The sequence below is a fragment of the Engystomops pustulosus genome, chromosome 2 (genome assembly GCF_040894005.1).
Source record: "Engystomops pustulosus chromosome 2, aEngPut4.maternal, whole genome shotgun sequence".
Taxonomy (NCBI): Eukaryota; Metazoa; Chordata; class Amphibia; order Anura; family Leptodactylidae; genus Engystomops; species Engystomops pustulosus.
In genome coordinates this window covers 14179746-14198923 of record NC_092412.1, presented here as the reverse complement: position 1 = coordinate 14198923, position 19178 = coordinate 14179746, and the positions used below count along the sequence as shown (strand labels likewise).

Below are 19178 nucleotides of genomic sequence, written 5' to 3'. Positions count from 1 at the left end.
TGCAGACATGGCTGATATATCATATATAGGAGAATTATTACCACAGGAGATCATGTAGTCACCATGTCTCCTCATGTATCTGCTCCAGTCACCTCATACACTGCAGACATGTCTGATATATCATATATAGGAGAATTATTACCACAGGACATCATATAGTCACCATGTCTCCTCATGTATCTGCACCAGTCACCTCATACACTCCAGACATGGCTGACATATCATATATAGGAGAATTATTACCACAGGACATCATGTAGTCACCATGTCTCCTCATGTATCTGCTCCCAGTCACCTCACACACTGCAGACGTGGCTGATATATCATATACATACCTCCCAACATTTGTGAAAAGGAAAGAGGGACAAAAAAAATTATCCTCATTGGGAATTGAACCCAGAACCTGCAGTGTCCATGTACAATAATAACACAGCGCCTCATCCCACTGAGCTATAACCTCAGTGATTAACAAGGTGGAGAATTTTGGTAACTAAGAACTATGACTATATACTGCCTTGGTATATAGGGAGGGATCTTCTCAGATTATTGTAATTATTGAGACTATTATTATTATTATGGAGATTATTATTATTATTATTATTATTATTATTATTATTATTATGGAGATTATTATTGAGATGATTATTATTTTTACCATTATTAATAATCATCTTCATAATAATAAAAATAATAAAATTTATAATAATAATAGTCTCAATAATTACAATAATAATCTCTGAGAAGATCCCTCTCTATATATCAGTGCATTAGTCTGTGTTACAGTGTAAATGGCAGATAACACTTCTTAGTTACCAGAAATCCTCAGCTCTGTATCACTGGGCTTATAGCTCAGTTAGTTAAGCTCCTGTCTATGGTGCACAAGGTTCCAGGTTCGAATCTCAGCCTGGCCAAAACTTTATGTAATTTAATTAACCCCTTCACGCTCCGTGACGGATATATCCGCCACGGACCTGTGAAGGTTGTATGAAGAAGGCTCACGGGCTGAGCCTTCTTCATACAGAGATGGGCTTTGCTGCATATCGCAGCAAAGACCCATCGCTATCACCCGCGGTGGGTGCTTGCACCGATCGCGGGTGTTAACCTTTTCTTTGCCGCCGGCACTTTAAATTTGGCGGCGCATGGGCGCCGCCATCTTACCTCCGATCGCCGCTCCCCCGAACGTCATCGGGGGGCGGCGATCGGTTGCCATGGTAGCCTCGGGTCTTCGTTTGACCCGAGGATTAATGGCTTCTGTATAGTGAGCAGAAATGCCATATACTGCGATACAGCAGTATTGCAGTATATGGCAGGAGCGATCAGACCATCTAGGGTTAATGTACCCTAGAGGGTCTAAGAAATAGTGGGGAAAAAAAGAAAAAAAAAAGTTTAAAAAATGTAAAAAAATAATAAAATATTAAAAGTTCAAATCACCCCCTTTCCCTAGAACTGATATAAAATATAATAAATAGTAAAAATCACAGACACATTAGGTATCGCCGCGTCCCAAAATGCCCGATCTATCAAAATATAAAAACGGTTATTGACGGCGGTGACCTCCGGAACGGCAAATGGCGCCCAAATGTCCAAAACGCGACTTTTACACCTTTTTAGATGACATAAAAAATGTAATTAAAAATGATCAAAATGTCGCACAGTCCTCAAAACGGTAGCAATGAGAACGTTGGCTCATTTCGCAAAAAATGACACCTCACACAGCTCCATGCGCCAAAGTATGAAAAAGTTATTCGCGTCAGAAGATGGCAAAATTTTTTTTTTCTTTTTTGTACACATTCGTTTAATTTTTGAAAATGTATTAAAACGCAATAAAACCTGTATAAATTTGGTATCACCGCGATCGCACCGAACCAAAGAATAAAGTAGAGGTGTTATTTGGAGCGCAGAGTGAAAGTCGTAAAAACTGAGCCCACAAGAACATGACGCACATGCAGTTTTTTTCAATTTTTCCACATTTGGAATTTTTTTGCGGCTTCCCACTACATGGCATGGAATAATAAATAACATCATGGGAAAGTAAAATTTGTTACGCACAAAATAAGCCCTCAGACAGCTCTGTACACGGAAAAATTAAAAAGTTATGGATTTTTGAAGATGGAGAGCGAGAAATTAGCGAAAATACCCTGCGTCCTTAAGGGGTTAAATAAATAGCTTGTGTCTGGGGAAGCCCTGGAGACCATATATGGACAGATGCTGATCTGACCTGATGACGTGGTCCCTGCTCTCTCTGCTAAGCCGACACTTCTCTGAAAAGGATTCCCTCCCGATGTCTGCTCTGGGGAACCCTAGGAGTTGCAGTGACCATATATGGATAGATGCTGATCTGAAGCTGATGACGTGGTCCCTGCTCTCTCCGCTAAGCCCGACACTTCTCTGAAAAGGATTCCCTCCCGATGTCTGTAGAAGCCATTCTGTACTGTGAGTTCAGACTTTCAAAGTATTTACTATGCGGACACAGCGCCGGGACACAGCGGGACCTGGGGGGAAAATCCGTGACAATCTCATAGCTGCCCGTGACGCGGGGCAGAGGTACGAAAAACGGGAAAGTCCCGTCAAAATCGGGACGGTTGGGAGCTATGCATATATAGGAGAATTATTACCACAGGAGATCATGTAATCACCATGTCTCCTCATGTATCTGCTCCAGTCACCTCATACACTGCAGATATGGCTGATATATTATATATAGGAGAATTATTACCACAGGACATCATGCAGTCACCATGTCTCCTCATGTATTTGCTCCAGTCACCTCATACACTCCAGACATGGCTGATATATCATATATAGGAGAATTATTACCACAGGACATCATGTAGTCACCATGTCTCCTCATGTATCTGCTCCCAGTCACCTCATACACTGCAGACATGGCTGATATATCATATATAGGAGAATTATTACCACAGTACATCATGTAGTAACCATGTCTCCTCATGTATCTGCTCCAGTCACCTCATACACTGCAGACATGGCTGATATATCATATATAGAAGATCTATTACTACAGGAGATCATGTAGTCACCATGTCTCCTCATGTATCTGCTCCAGTCACCTCATACACTGCAGACATGGCTGATATATCATATATAGGAGAATTATTACCTCAGGACATCATGTAGTCACCATGTCTCCTCGTGTATCTGCTCCCAGTCACCTCATACACTGCTGACATGGCTGATATATCATATATAGAAGATCTATTACTACAGGAGATCATGTAGTCACCATGTCTCCTCATGTATCTGCTCCAGTCACCTCATACACTGCAGACATGGCTGATATATCATATATAGGAGAATTATTACCACAGGACATCATGTAGTCACCATGTCTCCTCATGTATCTGCTCCCAGTCACTATATACACTGCAGACATGGCTGATATATCATATATAGGAGAATTATTACCATTGGAGATCATGTAGTCACCATGTCTCCTCATGTATCTGCTCCAGTCACCTCATACACTCCAGACATGGCTGATATATCATATATAGGAGAATTATTACCACAGGACATCATGTAGTCACCATGTCTCCTCATGTATCTGCTCCAGTCACCTCACACACTGCAGACATGTCTGATATATCATATATAGGAGAATTATTACCACAGGAGATCATGTAGTCACCATGTCTCCTCATGTATTTGCTCCAGTCACCTCATACACTGCAGACATGTCTGATATATCATATATAGGAGAATTATTACCACAGGAGATCATGTAGTCACCATGTCTCCTCATGTATCTGCTCCCAGTCACCTCACACACTGCAGACATGGCTGATATATCATATATAGGAGAATTATTACCCCAGGACATCAGGTAGTCACCATGTCTCCTCATGTATCTACTCCAGTCACCTCACACACTGCAGACATGGCTGATATATCACATATAGGAGATTTATTACCATTGCAGATCATGTAGTCACCATGTCTCCTCATGTATCTGCTCCAGTCACCTCATACACTGCAGACATGGCTGATATATCATATATAGGAGAATTATTACCCCAGGACATCATGTAGTCACCATGTCTCCTCATGTATCTGCTCCCAGTCACCTCACACACTGCAGACATGGCTGATATATCATATATAGGAGAATTATTACCCCAGGACATTATGTAGTCACCATGTCTCCTCATGTATCTCCTCCAGTCACCTCACACACTGCAGACATGGCTGATATGATATATAGGAGATTTATTACCATTGCAGATCATGTAGTCACCATGTCTCCTTGTGAATGAACATTACAACTAATTAATAAAAATAAAGAGAGGGATAATGAGTTTACCATGCTTCTTAGACGGGGAATGAACAGGTTTAATATGTAGATAACTTTAACATATATTACACACAGCTGTGTGTGGAATTCCATGAACGTGTTAGATGGGGAATGATAGGGGCCCCCCAGTTGTAAGCTGGGGACGCATGGCATCACAGCCCCCCCGCCCCTTAGTTAGTATATGTGAGTTATAGCTTTAGTGATTTGTAGGAGTTAGGTATGTACAGGGTTAAATGTGTGCTAAATATGAAGTTTTATTTCCCTAGTCCAGTAGTTGGTATAGTCTTCTTTGGAAGCAAAACATCTGGAACTGAACAGCTGATTGGCAGTGTTTTCAGGCGGGAAACACAGAAGGTGATACATGAAAGGAATTCTGCCTGGTCAATCAGTTCATCAGGTGAAGCTGGTGAGAGAAGTTCTTCAAGTCCAGCTAGAAAAGAAGAAACAGTTATCGTCCCACCCCCCCCTTCCCTTTATTGTATGTATTATATAATTTGTCGCTGGCATCTACTAGTGGGATTTAGTCACCCAGTCATTGCTGGGTGGAGTGGTTTATAACTTTTAACTTGAGAGTTATTACATGAGTTGGAATTGTTATGGTGGTTTTTAAAGAATATTTATTTAATTCATTATGTATTTATTTATTTAAATAAGTATTTATTTATTAATTGATTATTTTTATTAAGTTATTTATGTAAGCCTTAATAAACACCGCGGCCAAAATTGTTCCAAAAAGTCGTTGTTGTGTATTTATTTAGCATTAGTATCGGTGGAGCTTGTGATACCATGAACATGTTGTATGTGTAGTTTACAGTGGAATAAACATATTACACATATTTAGCTGTGTACAGAATTCCCTTATCCTAGATGCGTAGATTATAGTGGAATAAACACATACTACACATATTTAGCTGTCTACGGAATAACCTGAGCCTCCTAGATGAGGAATGAACAGGTTATATGTGTAGATTATAGAATTCTGTAGTTGTCCCTGACACTGTAGATAGGCTTAAAGCTTGGCACAGTAAAAGGGGCAGAACATCTCTAGAGCAGTCCTTTCCATTGGAGAGATGTAAATTAGTCTTGACCAGGCAGAGAGCTTTCCCTCTTATCAATGGTTGTCAGGGTGACGCTTTTGAAGTAGAGGCAGGGTTGAGACAGAGTCCACTTCTCTTTGTGATTACTATTGACTTGTTTCTATGATCATTGCAGACGGTGTGATTTTTAGGGGGTGCCAGTTTCTTAATGCCTGCCTTTGAAGGTAGTTGCCCTTCGGGGATGATGCAAATGTGGTAATATCGTGAGGTTAGGTTGACTGCAGCCATAGGATGTTACTCATAGGCCTTTGGTCACCCTTGACAAGAGTCAAGCTCTCTTGGTGTTGATCTTCCAACAATTGGCTATGGCCTGCTCCCATGTTAAAATCCTTGGGGTCAAATTTGTGAGGGAATATAATTCCACACTAAACTGCTCCTATACACAAGAATGTAACTACTATTGTAGTAAATTTCCACCCCTCTAGAAGATGTTCTTTAAAATCTGGCACTATAACTCTCCATCAATAACCCAAAAAGGAGTTGTAGTCTAGTTTCTAGTCTGACATATTTGTTGTTAAGTATAAAATATTATTTTGACTAGTAAAAGTGAGCTGTCTTTTACCTAGTCAGAAAAGGCAGTATTGTAGAATTCATTAGTTACATATTTAAGCCTAGATAAGCAGAAGAATTTTACCTGAGCAAATCATAATAATTCATAATCATTTAATCCGGCGGCTCCCATCATTCCCCTCTGGATCTTCAAGCCATTCCTGTGAAGAGAAAGCCCTCCTGTGTCTCCAGTGTTCCTGTGTATCCTGTGTTCCAGTTCCTCCTCCTGTGTTCCCTTGATCCTGCTCCTATGTTCCTGTCCCCCGTACCAGTCCATGCCTGCTTTCCTGTTCCATGTGCCAGCTCCTGTGTTCCTGACGTGAGTCCAAGTGTTCTTTCCTGTGCTGTTCTCCTGCTGTATCCCTGGGTTCAGACTGTCTCCTGCATTGTTACCTTGGCTTCCACCGCGGGCTAGTTGCACCTGTGGAACGACCTGGTGGTACCCCACCGAAGCAAGACCAACCATTTGCGGCGGTGTTGAAGACCAGGTGCCACTTAGACTCCGGTCCCAGGTGTCGGCTAGGACCACGGTGGTCCAGAGGGTCCACGGACTCTGAATCCTGACAGTAAGATCCGGTCAAGGAGCCACTTCAGATACTGGGTGAACTTTCTGGTGTTGTCGCCTGTCAGTCTTAGCAGATTGCTTCCCAAGGAGATTTAATAGGCCAAGTTGCTACCGCCCTTCAACAGCTGCTTGACTCCCAGCCTCAGCATCAGGCTCCTGTGACTACTCCTGGGGCAGATCCAGCGACTGCTCCTGCGACTTCTCCTTTGAGCCCGGCTTGTCCTTGGCACCAGAACCTAGGCTAATACTTTCTATGCCTGATAAATACAATGGCAATCCCAAACTGTGCATAGGTTTCATTACACAGTGCTCGCTGCATATAGAGTTAATACCAACTCACTTTGTCACTGAGCGCTCCAAGGTGGAATTCATTCTCAGGCTCCTCTCCAGGAAGGCCCTGGCCTGGGCTACTCCTCTGTGGGACAGAAACGATCCAGTATGGCCACCCATACTACTTTCCTGGCTGAATTCCGGTCTGTGTTTGAGGAACCAGCACAAGCCTCCTCAGCAGAAACAGTGCTACTAACTTACGCCAAGTAGACTTATCTGTGGGTGAATATGCTGTCAGGTTCCGCACCTTGGCTTCTGAGCTCTCCTGGACTGATGCAGCCTTATCTGCAACCTTCAAAAAAGGACTGTATTCATGGGTTAAAGATGCATTGTCCGCCCGTGATCTGCCGGTTACTCTGAGTGGTCTCATCACCCTGGCCACTCGGATAGATGTGTGGTTGTTGGAACGAGCTGAAGAATTGCGGAACAAGTAACCTCTAGTCTGGCTTCCACGTCTGCCTCGGTTGGCTCCGATTTTCCAAAATCCGCTCCAGCCCCCGGTCGCACAGTCTGCAGTAGAACCTATGCACGTAGACAGAGCTTGACTCACGTCTGGGGAACGTTCCAGATGTTTTCAAGAAAACCTCTGCCTGTACTGTGCAAGTCCCAAGCACCTCATCGGGACTCCAACGTCCAGGAAATGCCAGCTTCTGGGAGAAGCATCCTTAGGTGTAAATTTAGCTTCTCCACCCCTGACTGTTCCAATGCTCCTCAGTGTCCGTACCAGCACTCCCGTACAAGTCTCAGCATTCCTGGACTCTGGTTTTGTGGGGAACTTTGTGGATACCGCTCTGGTCTCCCGGCATCACATTCCCGTGGTTCCCCTCAAGTCACCCATAGTTATTTCCTCAGTAAGCAGACAGCTTCTTTCCGATCTGGTCCGGTACACACGGAACCTATCCATCTTCAAGTTGGAGTCCTACACCAAGAAAGACTGGTCTTCCACACCATCTCTTCTTCTGGGTCTTCCATGGCTGCAGCTCCATGCTCTGGTCCTCAATTGGAAAACTGGTAAGATCCTGCGCTGAGGCCCTGAGTGCCAATCGCATTGTGGCACCACTTCCGGTGCTGACTTCTTCTGTGTCTTCCAAGTCTCTGGAGGGTCTGCCAGCTTGTTACCGGGACTTCGCGGATGTTTTTTCTAAAAAACAAGCAGAGACTTTGCCACCGCATCTTCCCTATGATTGCCCTGTGGATCTCTTACCGGGTGCCTCTCTTCCCAGAGGTTGTGTCTATCCTGTTCCCGAGATGGCTGCCATGTCTGAGTACATCAAGGAGAACCTGCAAAGAGGTTTTATACGCAAGTCCTCCTTTCCAGCCGGCGCAGGGTTCTTCTTTGTCACAAAGAATCACTGCATAGGCTATCGCGTGCTGAAGATCAAGCTTACAAACCACTACCCCCTGCCGTTAATTACAGAACTCTTTGATCGCCTACACAGTTCCAGGGTGTTTTCCAAGCTGGATTTCCGTGGTGCTTACAATCTCATCCGGATCCCCAAAGGTGACAAGTGGAAGATGGCGTTTGATACCCATGACGGGCACTTTGAATATTTAGTGATGCCCTTGGACTGTGTAATGTCCCTGCTGTCTTTCAGGAGTTTGTGAATTATATTTTTCGGGACCTTTTCTATACGTATGTCGTGGTCTACCTAGATGACATCTTGGTGTACTCTTCAGACCTTGAGTCCCACCAGGCACACGTACGACAAGTTCTTGGTCGACTTTGTGCCAATCACCTTTACGCCAAGCTGCCAGTTTCACCAGCACAGCCTTCCATTCCTTAGATAATTTCCAAAAGAGGCCTCCAGATGGATCCCGCGAAACTGTCTGCAGTTCTCCACTGGCCACTCCCAGAAGGCCTACGAGCTATACAGAGATTCCTGGGTTTTGCAAACCACGTGCCTGGTGTCCTGCTGCTGAAGAGGCCTTCTCCAAGTTAAAGTCCGCTTTTGCCTTGGCTCCCGTGCTCATTAGGCCTGACATGAACAAACCCTTTCATCTTGAGGTGGATGCGTCCTCTGTAGGAGCTGGAGAAGTGCTCACCCAGAAAGGCCCCAAAGGCCGAACTTTCACGTGCGGCTTCTTTTCTAAGATTCTCTCTCCCGCTGAGAGAAATTATTCGATTGGAGACGGAGAGCTGTTAGCCATCAAACTTGCTCTGGAAGAATGGCGGTATCTTCTGAAGGCTGCTCTCCATCCCGTTAGTGTGTACAATGAACACAAGAACTTACTGTACCTACAGACAGCCCAGCACCTGAATCCCAGGCAAGCCCGGTGGTCATCGTTTTTATCTCGCTTTGCCCTGCTGATTCATTTTTCGGCCGGTTCACAAGAATGTGAAGGCTGATGCACTCCCCCATGCTTCGGGGGAGAGAGGGTGTCTTCGTCTAAGCCCATCAAGACAACTGGGTCAAACTACCATGGGCTGAATCAGGGCCGGCTCCAGGAATTAGTGGGCCCCTGGGCGACAGAGCCTCAGTGGGCCCCTTAGCAGTAAACTCATGTGGCAGCATTAAAAACACACAATTGGAGTGATCAGGCCATGTAGGGTTAATTTATCTACAACTGATATATAACAGTAAGTAATCATTAAAAATCATAAAAACAGGCATCACTGCGTCTCAAAATGTCTGATCAAAATATAAAAACTGTTATTCCTGACGGTGAACCCCATAATGGAAGATAGAACCCAATTATCCAAAACGGCACCTTTACACCATTTTACATCACATAAAATTTTTTATAAAAAGTGATCAAAAAGTCGCACAGTCCTCAAAATGGTAGCAATGAAAACATCAGCTCGTCTCACAAAAAATGACACCACACACAGCTCCTACACCATAGTATGAAAAAGTTTTCATTTTTGAAAATGTATTAAAATACAATAAAACCTATAAAAACTGAGCCCACAATAAAGTGACACAAATGCATTTTTTTGCCAACTTCCCCACATTAGGTATTTTTTCCAGCTTCCCAGTACATGGCAAGGAATAATAAATAACGTCACTGAGAAGTAAAGTTTGTTATGCAGAATAAAGCCCTCGCACAGCTCTGTCCACGGGAAAATGAAAACGTTAGGAAAGCGAAAAAATCGTGAAAGCGAAAAAATGAACATAAAAACACTGCATCCTTAAGGGGTTAGTATACAATTGCTCCATGAATTAATATACAGCCCCACAAACTTTTAACTGTGACAGCCAGCTCCATGAATTAAGAATATACATCCCCCTGCCCCATGAAATAATTAAATACACATTAAGTACCAAATTGTGGGCGGTAAAAAAATAATAAACATTAGCTTACCTCATGCACGCAGGTCCAGGGCTCCATCCTGCGCTCCTCTTCACCTCTTCTGGGACCACAATCTTCATGGCAGCGTCTATGGTGCAGCAGCAGCAGGGACGCTGGCGGAATGAAGTTATGACGTTGTTGGCCAGCGCCCTGCACAGTGAGCAGAGATGCTCTGTCTGTCAGTGCCCCTGGGATCAGCTTGCAGCGCCGCTCCCTGTCACCTGCGCCAGCACGCCGGCTCTGAATTACATCGGCAACACAAGGATGCCGATGTAATTGAGTTTTATGATCGAGTTTTATGATCGAGCTGCCTCTAGGAGCTCCGGGGCCCTGGCACTTGCCCGGGTGAGCCGGGTGCTGAGTTCTCCTACAATTCCCTGGACTTGGGGTCTACGGCATCAGCTCCATTTTTTGTGGTCTACAGACATATTCCTCGCCCTTCTCTACTCATCTACTCCCTCTGATGTCCCTGCGGTAGAGGGTCTGGTTTAGGACCTCAAATCTATTTGGGACCAGACCCGGCTGTCGCTTATACGAGCCACAGACCGCACCAAAACCCAGGCTGATAAGAAACATCGAGTTCCTCCTGTCTTCTCTCCTGGTGACAAGGTGTGGTTATCCTACAGATACATCCGGCTTAAGATACCCAGCTACAAACTTGGTCCCCAGTTCCTTGGTCCCTTTGAGGTAATCAAGCGCATCAATCAAGTGGCCTACAAGCTCCGCCTTCATCCATCAATGCGCATCCCAAACTCCTTCCATGTCTCCCTCCTGAAGCTAGTAGTCTTGTACCACTTCTCCCAGCAATCTCCTCCTCCTGAGGCGGATTCCCCGGATGTCTATGTCTAGGTTAAGGAGGTGCTGGACATGAAGACTGTGAGGGGTAAGTGGTTCTTTCTTGTAGACTAGAAGGGGTTTGGGCCTCAGGAAAGATCCCGGGAGCTTGAAGAGAACATTTTTGATCGGACTCTCCTCCAGAGGTTTCTTGGGACCAAAAAGAAGAAGGGAGGCTGAAAGTGACTGGGGGACGGGGCATACTGTCCATCCATGGCCACTTCTGGGTCTGCATTTAATTCGGCAGCTCCCATCATTCCCCGCCAGATCTTCAAGCCATCCCTGTGTTTTCAGTGTTCCAGTTCCTCCTCCTGTGTTCTCATGATCCTGCTCCTGCATTCCTGTCCCGAGTGCCAGTCCGTGCCTGCGTTCCTGTTCCGTGTGCCAGTTTCTATGTTCCTGATGTGCGTCCTAGTGTTCCTTTCTGTGCTGTTTTCCCGCTGTCTCCCTTGGTTCGGACTGCCTCCTGCATTGCTACCTTGACTGCCACAGTGGGCTAGTCGCACCTGTAGAACGACCTGGTAGTACCCTACAGCAGCAAGACCATCCGCTTTGCGGCGGGCTCTGGTGAAGACCAGGTTCTACTTAGACTCGTTTCAGGAGTCGGCTAGTACAATCTCCCGGGGTGGTCCAGAGGGTCCACGGACTCTGAATCCTGACACCACCTTTTCCTGCATGAAGTCATGTGACGTCACATGACACATCCCGACCGACGCTGTGTGGAGGTTCAGGGCTGCTACTCACAGAGTATACTGTACATCTTCTAGCTCCACTAGAGGCCTAAGGCCAGAAGAATCCTCAAGCCAGCCTATCATGTTTATGCCTAATGGTCATGATATCGTCCAGGAGAACTGCAGAACTCCAAGCACTGTCCTCCAAAGATTCCTACTTTAATATTCTGCCAGAATGCATCATGATACCTGCCCAGCCTTTATCCCACAATTTCTACAGTCTTCAGAACAATTCTTTCAAACAGTATAATGTCATAGAACTTTAAAAAGGGGGCAAATTGTCCAAATGGATCATGGACTCCATGAGATGCCGTTGAATCTCTCCGGTCATGAAGCTCCAGACCAGCTGAGAGCCAACTCCACTTCAGCAACTATAGCTCTGTCATGTATATAAGTTCTTTAGAGCAGCCATAAGGTCCTACCCATCCTCATCTATAAATCTCTGCAGGATGGACTTCTCTGCCTTCAAAGGCTTCAGCCTTCAACAAGGTGGCGCTTCAACAGTCGACGAAGATCCTCCACATAAGTACTGCTTGCTAAGTCCCATACGTGTGTTGCCAAACGGAGTGGTGTGGGGGGACTGGCTGGCCTGCGGCTCCCTATTATATATTTAATAGGAAGCCATTCAGGAGCCAGCTCTTCTTAGCGAGCGGAGCCTAATGAGCCAGCTCACTAAGAAGAGCCAGAATTCCCATTACTTGTAAGTATTACCTCTTATACTGGGCACAGGGAATAAGTATTACCTCACATACTGGGGACAGGCAGTAACTATTACCTCATATACTGGGGACAGGCAGTAAGTATTACCTCATATACTGGTCACAGGGAGTAAGTATTACCTCGCATACTGGGGGCAACTTGTAAGTATAATACTGCTCCCTATGTACAAGAATATAACTACTATAATACTGCCCCCTATGTACAAGAATAGAACTGCTATAATACTGCCCCCTATGTACAAGAATATAACTGCTATAATACTGTCCCCTATGTACAAGAATATAACTGCTATAATACTGCCCCCTATATACAAGAATATAACTACTATAATACTGCCTCCTATGTACAAGAATATAACTACTATAATACTGCCCCCTATGTACAAGAATATAACTACTATAATACTGCCCCCTATGTACAAGAATATAACTACTATAATACTGCCCCCTATGTACAAGAGTATAACTACTATAATACTGCCCCCTATGTACAAGAATATAACTACTATAATACTGCCCCTATGAATATAACTACTATAATACAGCCCCTATGTACAAGAATATAACTACTATAATACTGCCCCCTATGTACAAGAATATAACTGCTATAATACTGCCCCCTATGTACAAGAATATAACTACTATAATACAGCCCCTATGTACAAGAATATAACTGCTATAATACTGCCCCCTATGTACAAGAATATAGCTACTATAATACTGCCCCCTATGTACAAGAATATAACTACTATAATACTGCCCCCTATGTACAGGAATATAACTATTATAATACTGCTCCCTAAGTACAAGACTATAACGACTATAATACTGCCCCCTATGTACAAAAATATAACTACTATAATACTGCCCCCTATGTACAGGGATATAACTTCTATAATACTGCCCCCTATGTACAGGGATATAACTTCTATAATACTGCCCCCTATGTACAAGAATATAACTACTATAATACTGCCCACGATGTACAAGAATATAACTACTATAATACTGCCCCCTATGTACAGGAATATAACTACTATAATACTGCCCCCTATGTACAGGAATATAACTACTATAATACTGCCCCCTATGTACAAGAATATAAATACTATAATACTGCCCCCTATGTACAGGAATATAACTACTATAATACTGCCCCTATGTACAAAAATATAACTACTATAATACTGCCCCCTATGCACAGGGATATAACTACTATAATACTGCCCCCTATGTACAAGAGGATAACTACTATAATACTGCCCCCTATGTACAAGAATATAACTACTATAATACTGCCCCATATGTACAGGAATATAACTACTATAATACTGCCCCATATGTACAAGAATATAACTACTATAATACTGCCCCCTAAGTACAAGAATATAACTGCTATAATACTGCCCCCTATGTACAGGAATATAACTATTATAATACTGCTCCCTAAGTACAAGACTATAACGACTATAATACTGCCCCCTATGTACAAAAATATAACTACTATAATACTGCCCCCTATGTACAGGGATATAACTTCTATAATACTGCCCCCTATGTACAGGGATATAACTTCTATAATACTGCCCCCTATGTACAAGAATATAACTACTATAATACTGCCCACGATGTACAAGAATATAACTACTATAATACTGCCCCCTATGTACAGGAATATAACTACTATAATACTGCCCCCTATGTACAGGAATATAACTACTATAATACTGCCCCCTATGTACAAGAATATAAATACTATAATACTGTCCCCTATGTACAGGAATATAACTACTATAATACTGCCCCTATGTACAAAAATATAACTACTATAATACTGCCCCCTATGCACAGGGATATAACTACTATAATACTGCCCCCTATGTACAAGAGGAAAACTACTATAATACTGCCCCCTATGTACAAGAATATAACTACTATAATACTGCCCCCTATGTACAAGAATATAACTACTTTAATACTGCCCCCTATGTACAAGAATATAACTACTATAATACTGCCCCCTATGTACAAGAATATAACTACTATAATACTGCCCCCTATGTACAGGAATATAACTACTATAATACTGCCCCCTATGTACAAGAATATAACTACTATAATACTGCCCCCTATGTACAGGGATATAACTACTATAATACTGCCCCATATGTACAGGAATATAACTACTATAATACTGCCCCCTATGTACAGGAATATAACTACTATAATACTGTCCCCTATGTACAGGAATATAACTACTATAATACTGCCCCCTATGTACAGGAATATAACTACTATAATACTGTCCCCCCTCCCCCAGTTTTGGTCCCTCCATTTGCTGCCCCAGTTGTAGTGCCCCCCCTCCTGCCCCCAATTCTAGCCCCCACTCCTGTCTCCAGTTTTGCCCCTTCTCCTGCCCCCAGTTCGAGTGCTTCCCCTCCTGCCCCCAGTTTTGGTGTGTCCCCCCCTGCTGCCTCCAGTTTTGCCCCTTCTCCTGCGTGGTCCCAGCCTCCACACAGTATAGTTGTGCAGCTGACGTCATTGTGTGTGCGACATCACTGCGCAGAGACACGGAGCCAGAGCATCGCAAGGAAGAACTGACCTGCTCAGGGCGTAGGAAAGGTGAGTGTAGAGTATGTTTTTTGTACAGACTCGAATATAAGCTGAGTTAGGTTTTGTTAGCACATTTTTTGCGCTGAAAAACTCGACTTATACTCGGGTATATACAGTAATTAAAACCACAAGTCACTTTACAATAATAGAAGCCATTGTGGTGGAGGCAGTGATGCTGCAGGAGATGACATGGAGGCACCGGGGAAGGTACAAAACATTCTGAAAGACAATTCAAATGCATCAGGGAGGAGTGACTCCCGAACACAGATACGTTTACACCTAAACACTTGTGTTCAGAAAGTAGTAACACACGATTTAGCGGTTATCAGGACAAAACACAAGGTACTAGCCCCCAAATGCAAATTATGGGAGGGGTGATTGTAAAATTATATGATCGACACTGGGACAATTTCACTGCCACCATGACAACAGGGGGATGAGCTGCTGACAAGGACAGGTGATATGTAACATGTAACAGTCACCTAAGAAACCATCTGTCCTATAACCAATTACAATAGGGCTGGACATATCTCTAAGAGAGAAATCATTTTATGGATGGAGTTTCCCACAATGAAGCTTCAAACTGACCACATTTCTTACACTATAAACATTAACATCTCTTCTCCACCGTGTGTTTTGTCTTGTGTGCAACAAGACTTGATTTATAATTAAAACATTTTCCACATTCAGCACATGAAAATGTTTTCTCCCCTGTGTGAGTTCTCTTATGTATAGAAAGCGCTGCATGTTGCCCAAAACATTTTCCACATTCTGTACATGAAAATGGCTTCTCCCCTGTGTGAGTTCTCAGATGTATAGAAAGCGTTGCATTTTGCCCAAAACATTTTCCACATTCTGTACATGAAAATGGCTTCTCCCCTGTGTGAGTTCTCTGATGTTTAACAAGAAGCGATTTATAACTGAAGCATTTTCCACATTCCGTACAGGAAAACAGATTCTCCCCTGTGTGAAATCTTTGATGTTCAACAAGAGCTGATTTGTGCCTAAAACATTTACCACATTCTGTACAAAAAAATGGTTTCTCCCCTGTGTGAGTTCTCTCATGTATCAAAAGCTTTGATTTATCCCTAAAACATTTTCCACATTCAGTACATGAAAATGGCTTCTTCCCTGTGTGAATTCTCTGATGTCTGAAAAGATCTTTCTTTGTGTTAAAACATTTTCCACATTCAGTACAGGAAAATGGCTTCTCCCCTGTGTGAAATCTTTGATGTTCAACAAGAGCTGATTTGTACATAAAACATCTTCCACATTCTGTACATGAAAATGGCTTCTCCCCTGTGTGAGTTCTCTGATGTGTAACTAGAAGTGATTTATAACTAAAGCATTTTCCACATTCATCACATGAAAATGGCTTCTCCCCTGTGTGAGTTCTTTGATGTCTAAAAAGATGTTATTTTTGGCTATAACATTTCCCACATTCAGGACATGAAAATGGCTTCTCCCCTGTGTGGGTTCTCTGATGTGTAACAAGAGCCCATTTCTCATAAAAACATTTTCCACATTCATTACATGAAAACGGCTTCTCCCCTGTGTGAGTTCTTTGATGTATAGAAAGCTCTCCTTTTTGCCAAAAACATTTTCCACATTCAAGACAAGAAAATGGCTTTTCCCCTCGGTTGTGAGTTCTCTGATGTTTATTAAGAATTGATTGATTCTTAAAACATTTTCCACATTCCGGACATGAAAATGGCTTCTCCCCTGTGTGAATTTTCACATGTTGATCATGACTTGATTTCTGGGTAAACTGCTTCTCACATGAAAACTTCCTTTTATCTCCATGATTTCCCTCCTTTCTGGGAAGATGTGACTGATTATCTTCTACTTTACCACAAGGAGATGAGGGGGGACGTCTACGGGAATTTCCTTTACTTTTCCTACCTGAAAATTCAAGAAATCAATATTGGAAGTTTCCTTTACAAGCAGAAGTGAAGCAACGTGTCAGTAACATACAGGCGGCTATAGATAGAAAACTACCAACATCATAGATATTCATTGCTTATATAATACATTGTCAGATAATCTGATTACAATCCAACAACCAAGTACTAAACAGAAGTCATCTGATCCTTAGAAACCGGATTCTTCTACTTCCAGGACATAAGAGGATTGTGTAACCAGAGATTCCCATCTCACCCTAGAGCCTAACAGTCCTAGAAAATGGCTGAAATAAGTGGAGGAAGTCGCGTTCAGTCACATATACAGGACACCTATAACATAACCACCATCCAGATACATGGCCAGCTGTATACTTCATGCTTAGTGAGATACAATTTCTAGATAATCTATTCCTTGTGAAGGACATGCGATTCTTCAAAAACATCTTAAAGCCAAACCCACAATGAAAACAATTTACCTCATTATCCACTAAAAACTATAAAATGTGGCAAATACCACAAAAAATTGTCCATTGTGGGATAATTTCTTTCTTTCTTCCAGCAATGTTTAAAGGAAGAATAACCCACAAGATACATGAAAGGCTCTTACCCTCCTCTGTCACTGATGAGGGGATTTCCTCTCCGCTCCTCCTTCCACCACCACAACTTTCCTGGAAAGATCCAACATGACGGAGACGAGAAAACAAGGAAATGTATCCAGAGATTATCTTATATCCAAGTGATGGACAGAAACCTCGGGAAGGCGGGAACTTAGAGGAAATAATCTCCTGCAGGAGAAGACAGGATCAACATTAATACAATTATTTTACACATAAACATCAATGTTCCGGTTATATAACTGCAAAAAATGTTGTGACCCGATCCTGAGGTGGAGACATAATCATGATTAGAATCTGAGGTAACAATTAAAAGGTTTTCCCATGAACAAAAGTTATTGCTGAGACCCAAACAGATCACGAAAACGAGGGGTCCGATGGGGTACCAATTGCTTGACAAAGGTGTATTCACACACATTTCCATTTTGAAATGCTGGCTGCCTTTCTGGATACAATATATTATATATACACATGTGAATATAATTATCCTTAAATGTAGCCATGTTGGCCCTTAGAAACAAGATAGTTGTCCTTGGATACAACCGCCCCTGTACTCAGGTAGTAGAGGTCAGACATGCACTATTGATTTTTGCCTGCACTCAACTTTCATTACCAAACTTCATAAGAAACTTCATAAAAGTTGTTTTACATTTGTTGAGGGTTGTGCTTCCTATAATGGGGAAATCAATGGGATTTACTATTTGGGCCTCTCAAAGTTACTTGAAAGCTGAATAGGTGTCCTAAAAGTATGATTTTCTGTTTTCTAAAAATGTAAAAAAAAATCGCACCTAAAGTTTGAAGCCTCAGAACGCTATAAAAATAAGAGGACCTTTAACAGAACATTCCAACATGAAGCCGACATTCAGTGAATGTTAGTTGTCAAGTTATTTTGGTGTTATGACTGTGGTTCAAAAAGGCCTAAGGGGTTAATTACCGTAATATATATATATATATAAGATTTTACAGGAATCTCAGCTCCATCTACCTGATGATCCTGTGGGATGTTCTGCTTTGGATCCTCTGGACAATCTTGGGTATTTTCAGGACTGGGACATCTCTCTGGTGGATTTCTCTGACTGGATCCATCTATAGGAAATATACACAGTGACTGATACATTGTCTATATGTGATGATGAGATGATGGAGGAGGTGACCTCACACCTGCTCTGTCCTCTATAATCAGGAAGGTCTCCTCTTACCTGGTGATGTGAGGGGCTGGTGGTCCTCCATCATCATGTCCTTGTACTGGTCCTTGTGTCCTTCTATATACTCCCACTCCTCCATGGAGAAATAGACAGTGACGTCCTGACACCTTATAGGAACCTGACACACACAATGACACAGTCATCACCCAGACACCTCCCTTGTGTTATTGTACAATGTCCCAGCATTCCCGGCAGCGCTCACCTCTCCGCTCAGCAGCTCAGTGATCCTGGAGGTAAGTTCTAGGATCTTCTGCTCATGTATCAGTGAAAGAGGTGGAGGCTCGGTGATGGGGCTCTGGATCCATCCTCCTGACACACGGGGGGTCACACAGTCACCAGACGACTTCTTCACTACTGTGTAATCCTGTGTATGGGGAGACACTGATCACTACATAGATCCTAAGAATCCTTTATCTT

The 19178-nt window shown here is 43.0% G+C and overlaps 2 protein-coding genes across 2 annotated transcripts in view; one reads left to right on the top strand and one right to left on the bottom strand.

Annotated features, from left to right (window-relative positions):
- Nucleotides 1-19178, top strand: part of LOC140119963 (uncharacterized) — a 1020783-nt gene that overhangs the window by 129888 nt on the left and 871717 nt on the right. The window lies entirely within an intron of this gene.
- Nucleotides 14920-19178, bottom strand: part of LOC140119768 (uncharacterized) — a 44278-nt gene continuing 40019 nt past the window's right edge. The window contains 4 exon segments of the mRNA XM_072139120.1: nucleotides 14920-16943; nucleotides 17550-17727; nucleotides 18542-18642; nucleotides 18756-18873. Of these exon segments, the coding sequence (XP_071995221.1) occupies nucleotides 15652-16943; nucleotides 17550-17727; nucleotides 18542-18642; nucleotides 18756-18873 (1689 nt within the window). The 3' untranslated portion in view covers nucleotides 14920-15651.